The 7,627-nt window shown below is 36.9% G+C and overlaps 1 protein-coding gene across 2 annotated transcripts in view; it reads right to left on the bottom strand.

Moving 5' to 3' along the window:
• Window positions 1–2,225: 2,225 nt before the first annotated feature.
• U2SURP (U2 snRNP associated SURP domain containing) overlaps window positions 2,226–7,627 on the bottom strand; it is an 87,042-nt gene continuing 81,640 nt past the window's right edge. For both annotated transcript variants that reach the window (XM_070577580.1, XM_070577581.1), the window contains one exon: window positions 2,226–6,447. In XM_070577580.1, coding sequence (XP_070433681.1) covers window positions 6,309–6,447 — 139 coding nt within the window. In that variant the 3' untranslated portion in view covers window positions 2,226–6,308. The remainder of the gene's footprint in view (window positions 6,448–7,627) is intronic.

Raw genomic sequence — 7,627 nt, 5'->3', positions numbered from 1 at the left:
ACTAAATACAAATCAAGTATAAAAAGATATCTTCTAAAGGTACCAGTGCAGGCAGCCGGCCCGGTGGCCAAGTGGTTAAGTTCGAGCGCTCTGCTTCAGGCGGCCCAGGGTTTTGCCGGTTCGGATCCTGGGCGTGGAACGTGGCACCGCTCATCAGGCCATGCTGAGGCGGCGTCCCACATGTCACAGCTAGAAGGACCCACAACTAAAATATATAACTATGTACTGGGCGGGGAGCGGTTTGGGGAGAAAAACCAGGAAAAAAAAAAAAAAAGATTGGCAACAGTTGTTAGCTCAGGTGCCAATCTTTAAAGGTACCAGTGTTGTGGAACTGCAGTATTACTCCGTTTTAGCTAAAAGATGTTCCCATCGTTAGTTTTCAGTACTGAATGTTTATTAATTTTAAATGCCACCATAGCACAACTATGTGCCAGCAATTTACATGGGATTTCATCCTCACAATAAACACGCAAGGTTTATTTCAAACCCAATTTCATAGGTGAGAAAATAGAGATTCTAAGATTCCAAAAGATCACACAGCTAGCAGCGGAGGAAGAGCTGGCCTTCAAGTCCAAATACAACTTCACAGCTCAGGCGCCTCCTTCTCCTCCACCACGATGCCAAGCCACATCTCACTTTAAAATTAGGTTTTCATCACTAATGCTCTGTGTTTCCTACTTCCTTCCTGTGTTTCCTTCTTACTCTGTAAGAGTTTAATGCTCTGTTTCCTAAGGATAGGGAAAAATACCTAAAAAGAAGTTAGAACAAAAGCTCTTTTTTTCCTTTCTTTGTGGCAAAACGAACATCTAATTCAAACACTGAGTTTACTACATGCCAAATTTTAGTTTCACTTTTCAGCAGGCAATAAACTAAAAAAGCATGAGTGTGATCATTAATATTAATACACTACAATTTCAAAACCACATAGCTTACTTTGAAAATATATTTTGTACCTCATGCTACGAAGTGTTGATGTGAAATTACATCATACATAACCATTAAAGAGAGCACAGCACAAAAAATGATAAAAATGGTAAAGAAAAGTGGTATGAAGCAGTTGGCATATATATTTGGTATTACTTTGTTTTCTTTTGATGTTTTTACTCAAAATGGAAAATGCTAATGTGCCATTTGGGGAAAATCCTTTTCAAATTCTGTAAGGAAATTCAGAAACTTTAAAAAAGCAGGCTTTAAAAAAGAACGCACGCACATGCTAGCACATGGATGAACCTTAAGGACATCAGGCTAAGTGAACGCGCCAGTCACAAAAAGACAAACACTGTATGATCCTACTTATTTGAGCTATCCGGAGTAGGCCAACTCCCAGAAACAGAAATGAAAACGGCAGTTGCCAGGGGTGGGGGATGTGGGGGAAATGGGGAGTTGTTGTTTAATAGGCACAGAGTTTCAACTTTGTAAGATGAAAAGTTCTGGTGATTGGTTGCACAACGTGAATCTGGTTAATATTACTGAACCATACACCTAAAAATGGTTAATATGGTAATTCTTGTTACAAGTATTTTACCACAGTGAAAAATTAAAATTTTTAAAAAGGAACCACTGAATTTCTTTTTCTTTCCTTTTTGTGAGGAAGACTGGCCCTTAGCTAACAACTGCTGCCAATCCTCCTCTTTTTTGCTTGAGGAAGATTGTTGCTGAGCTAACATCTGTGCCAATCTTCCTCTGTTTTATGTGGGACACTGCCACAGCATGGCTTGATGAGCAGTGCTAGGTCCGTGCCTGGGATCTGAACCTGCAAACCCTGGGCCGCTGAAGCGGAGTGTGTGAACTTAACCACTATGCCACCAGGCCAGCCCCCAAATGAATTATTTTTTAATGTGATAATGATAGCGTGATTATGCTTTAAAAACACTGAGAGATACATCTATAAGATGATATTTGAGGTTGATGGGTATTAGGGATGTTTATTCTGCTATTCTTCTTTTCTATATGTTTGAAATTTTCCTCAATGAAATAAACAGAACAAAATAACTCATCAGAAAAAGGGGAACCAATAAGGAAATGACATTTCCTAATCAAAGGAATCATCTATCATGAAAATATTTTATTATAGTTGAAACATATAAAATGTAGTAGCATTTTAGTTACAACTGACAATGGGACCCATCGCTTATTTCACTTAGAAAGCTGCCGAAACCTAGATACAGTGTACTGGGCTTGTATCAGAACACCCGGATGGAGAAAATTACATGAACAGTATAAAGTTTGCTATGAAAACAACATTTTTTATTAAAGTAATTAAAAGTCAAAAAACAACAACAAAAAGGAAATTCCACAACCTTTGTTTGCAACTATATAATCTTTATGTAGAAAATCTATAAAGTGACAGTCTGGAAAGCAGCTCCACAATAAACTTAATCCTTACATCAAGAGTAACTAAATTATGGAATCAGTTCACTCAAAAGAAATTGTCTCACTTAGGATATTTCAGCTGGGCTGATTTCAACTATATTATTCTCATTTCTGAAAAATTGTCTTTCCTGATATTTCAAATCAGCAGAGATAGAAGGTACGAGAGCCTGCTGAAGTAAAAGGATAGAACACAAATACTCCAAGCACAATGCCATGTGAAAATGAACAAGGGCATTTTATCTAAAGATCTACAAAACTATACAAATAACCAGTAATACATATAGCCCGTTCACACTGAAGCTCCACGGGTGGTGCTGAAGAGACACTGCGGCACTGCTTTCCAATAATGGAACAGGCTCACTCTGAACAGCAGCACATTCCCACCTTTTAGTCTATCATCACGATACTGCCCCTGGATCTGTATTTGCGTATTATCTAAGTCCTGGGAAGTTAACAAAAATAAAGAAATAAGCCAAAAAGATAATGAATTGAATATCCTCTAAAATCTATTCTAAAACATGCATGTGAAATATGAAGAAACCAAGCACTTTGTGAGTTTTTAGTCACATGTTCCTTTCAACTTATGCTAGTGTCTTCATTAGTATCTGCACTGAATTTCCTAAAATTAGCTTTCCCAGTAAACATTAATAGAAGAGGAAAACAACAAAGGAAAAAAGCTCTTATTTCTTAAAGGTACAGTCCTGGAAAACTGGTACTATGGGTTTTCAAAAACAACTTTCTCTGCTAAAGAAATCACACTGTTGTGGTCATCAGAACAGGTAAAGTCACTTTGGCAACACAGAGATCTATTTAGTCTCACTTTTAACAATCATAGTGGTAAACTATTATCATGGCTATATAATTTTCAGAACTGATACCACCACAGAGGCAAATGTGTAGAGAATATTCCTAATAAACCTAAATTAGATGATGACTGAAATTTCTTAAAAACATTTCAAGTGCTCAAGAATATTAAAGTTTGGGGGAAAAAATACAGAAGTCATAAGCAAGTATTTCCTCCCTCTAAGAGTCTAATTGGGATAAAAGTCTCAGGCTAAGCCCACAAGAATGGTCTGCAATAAAGAAAAATTAGGTCACTGTATAGTAACTTCTGCAAACTTTAGGAGAAAAGCCAAGAACATTCTGAGCCAAATAAAAGCATTCTTTCAGGTCAGGGCTTTTTGTTGTTTTAGTTCTTTAATCTCTAACTTCCCAACATGTTACAGTTGAGAAATGCCCATGTTTACTAACAGTAATAAGGAAATACAAAGTCCAAGAAAAGATTCACAAACACGATCCTTTTCAGTCCTAGGTCTCTCCTAGGTAAGAAACAGACCACCATTTATTTACTCTCTCACCTGTAGAAGAGAGGGACATCAAAGGGTTTTAACCTGGTAAGAAATCCCTGTGTATAAATGTTAGGTTAAACGGTAGAGTTTAAGCCACGCCCTTCATAAGTAGACAAGAGAGGATTTCCTCTCACATGTGGCTGTGGGAGAGGACAAGAACTGTCTACTACAGAGCTGGAACAGGTATTTCCTGTAACTAGAAGGCCGTGCCCATGAACATTTTAGTCAACCTGCAGAAATTTTTATATCTAATTAAGAGTGTTCTTTAGATCAGAAATAGATGAATAATATACTATTATAAAAATATGTTAGAATATCTCCCCCCTTACAACTCACCAATTTCTGATACCGTCAAACTTTCATAGAGTCCATGGAGAATGACACAGGTTTACTCTAGATATTTGTTCATTAAGTAAAACTGGAAGTAACCTACCTATCAATACCATTTGCAATTCCTGATTTTAACAGTCCAATACAATCTAATACACACATTAACAAACTTCAAAGAATACACATTCTATCAAGCCTAAGCAATTCCCATCCACCCACCCAAAAGGAAGCCAGTGTTACCCACTGTAAGACAAATGATGTTTGCTGTATCTGGATCAAGATTAAAAGAACTACGAAATTCCATTCCAGTACGAAAATACTACAAATAAGCACCCAAGACTGACCTAAGAATTTCTACTCACTCTTGCTTCTCCAGGTTTTTAAAGGGAGAGAAACAAGCATTCCTTGCAACCTGACTGGCAAAATCATTACCTTACCAATTATTTCTAAGCCTATAGTAGATACCAACAAATGATGGAATGCCCAAATCACTAGCCATTCAACATAACTGTTATTTTCGAAAAGAAAGATAATTATATAAAATTCCATTCTCCCAAGCAATGAACAAGGTAGAAAAGCATACTACTTCAAAAATGGCTATATTCGTAGGTTTTTAAAAACCAGCACCAAACGTTCATGTTTAATCATGTCGAGCAACACTTAGGAACTAACATTTCCTGACAATACGGATAAACAAAAGAGTGAATGATGAGGGAATAACTTTCAAGCAATATTGCATTTTGCTAAGAACCGCTAAGTAAAATAATCTGATGAGCTCGTTTCTAAAGCTCTTATGTCTGCCCAGTTTGGAAACAGCATGCCTCACTGCTCAGCTAACAGACCTACTGCCCAAATTCTGGGTACAGCTTATTTTATTTTGTGACTAGGCAAGATTAAGTAAAACAACCTGAAAAGATAAAGTAACCTAACTCAAAACAATCCATTATTAGAATAGTTTTCCACGGTCTCTGTATAAAGCACCTAAATGAAAACTGAAAGCAAGATCCACAAACAGTAGTAATGTCAGTTCAAGTCTACATACCCTTTTATTACACTATATTTATAGAAATATTATGATCATCACACAAGCTTTCTTACTTCCTCATACTGTACCAATTTTACTCCCATTGTATAAGAGATTTTGACTGCAAATGTTTAAATCAACTTTTTGTACCTTGAATTTACAAATCATTGGATGTAAAGCTTCCTGAAAACTATTTTATTGTTAAATTTTACTTAAAGCTAAACCTAGAACTAAATTCTTTTAAAAAAACAAAATACCAAGGTGCTTTCAACAGAACCCTGTAGAAATCTACCAATCCCAGTGTTTGAGAGCAAGCCTACAGAGGAATATAAAGCAGCAACCACCACACACACAATTCTATGGCCAACTCTTGTTAGGAAACTTCTTTTATAAATAAACTTCTTTCATGATAGAAGATGAAATCAAAAGATAGAAATTTAATTTTTCCCTAAAAATAAGTAGTTGCTCAGGACATAGGTTGAGTATACTGAAATCATATTGCTTCTCTGAAAAAAGAAAAAATAGTTTAGCCAGGCATTCCATTAACAAAACACCATGCCACATTCACCTAGTGCTTTGATCTCCGGGTACTAGTATTACCCAAGGGAACCTCATCAAAGAAACTGGTTGGCAAACCTACCAAATCGGAGGCTCAGGTCCCTTCATTTTGATAATCATCTTAGTAAATATAAAACTTTAGCTACTTGAACAATGGAGCTTGTAAAGTGCAGTCAGGTATAAGAAACACAACAGAAGTGCTAAACTCACTTATTAGTAGGACTTCAAGGGACTTGATGTCACCAATAGGGCAAAAACACAACATCATAGTTTTCTGTTCAGATTTTATTTGAAATCTAATTCAAATTGTCAAAGCTACAAAAGAGGGGAAGACATCTGTATTATTTTTGCTAAGTCACAACATCCTAAAACAAAATACTACTACTGCCAGCAGATCCATTATACACATTTCTGATGAAATTCATTAGCACAATAAAAATTTCATCTTGAAAAACAGCCACAACGAAAGTAATTTATACAATATAAAACAATGACAGTCTACAGATGCAGTTACTCATGAGTTTACACATGCATTCACAAACAAATAAACAAAAAACCCCAGGAATGCTCTTTCATTTGATTTTTTGTTTTTTGTTTTTTTTTAAAAAAACAGACCGTTCAGGCACAAAACAAAATCGCATTTCCACTAAATGACAGCATCTTAAAAACTGACGTCAGTGTTTGTTTTTCTTTGACTTTTTATGAGACCTGTGTGGAGACCGGGACTGGGATCTGGATTTCTTCCCTGATTTTTTAGGGGATCTAGACCGTGAGCGCCTAGACCTTTTAGGTGTCCTTGAACCAGATGGTGATCTGAGGAAACAAACAAAAACAATTTATCAAAGCACTCATGCGATCAAAACTGACTATCCTTATATCATCTAAAATGATCTTTAACAAAGCACAATCAAAGTCACTGAAATAAAAAAGGTTGTAAAGTTTCCAAATTTAGACTTTGCCTACTGGACACACACACGTGCACACGGATTTTGTACTTCCTTTGCACAGCATCAGCAATCATCAGTGGTGCGCTTGCTTAAGACAGACAGATTCCTGAACCTTACCGCTGCTCTACTGAATCAAAGTCTTGAGGTTAGGGGCTGGGAATTTGCATTTTTAACAAGCTCCCCAGGTTACTAACATACCCCAAAAGTCTGAACCTCTAAATCTATAAGATAAAGTTCAAAACGGCACCTAAGATCATTCACAATTTTAAAAGCCCAGGCAGCTTTGCAGCCTATCTTCTTGAGGGACAAAGCCCCAACTACTGCAAGCTCATTCAAGGGAATCATTAGAGACGGCATGATTGCCTAAGTGCTGTTCACGAAGATGACCAAAACAAATAAATACGCTATATATAAACAGTCAAGCAGTGATTAATGACAGGGGTATGTTCTGAGAAATGTGTCATCAGGTGACTTGTCACTATGAGAACATCAGAGAGTATACTGAAGGGGAACAAAACCTGCCACCCCAAAATGTCTCTCTTTAACATGAGGATTATTTTAGGCTGATTATTTTTAAGAAACAAAAGACTCAAAGTTTTTCTTGTTACTCCCCCTTAACTGCCTAAAAGAATTCAGATAAACCCATCTCAGGAAGCAAGCTATCACCTTAGCATAACATGAACTAGGTGGCAGAAAGGGAGGAACCTAGAAAAGCCTGTTGGGCTCCACTCTGTGTTCTTCTGTTTCTGCATGCCCCAAATACTTGTTTTCCAAACGTTTGATTCTTTTCCTATCTGTGAACTGCCTTCCTTCCCTTTGAAGTCCATGACCCTCCCCACCCTCAACATCTCTGTCTTTAGCTGAGTATGGTAGTTAAGGTGGCAGCTTTGGCCACTTTGGCAAGTTACTCAGTTTTCCTGGGTTTCTCCCATGCATACATGTTATTAAACTTCTTTTTGTTTTTCTATTAATCTGTCTCATGTCAATTTAATTCTTAGACCAGCCAGAAGAACCTAGAAAGGTACAGGAAAATTTCTTCCTCTCCT

This window comes from Equus przewalskii, chromosome 15 (genome assembly GCF_037783145.1).
Source record: "Equus przewalskii isolate Varuska chromosome 15, EquPr2, whole genome shotgun sequence".
Classification (NCBI taxonomy): domain Eukaryota; kingdom Metazoa; phylum Chordata; class Mammalia; order Perissodactyla; family Equidae; genus Equus; species Equus przewalskii.
Note: the sequence above shows the minus strand (reverse complement) of the source record. Positions and strands in the feature narration are given on the sequence as shown.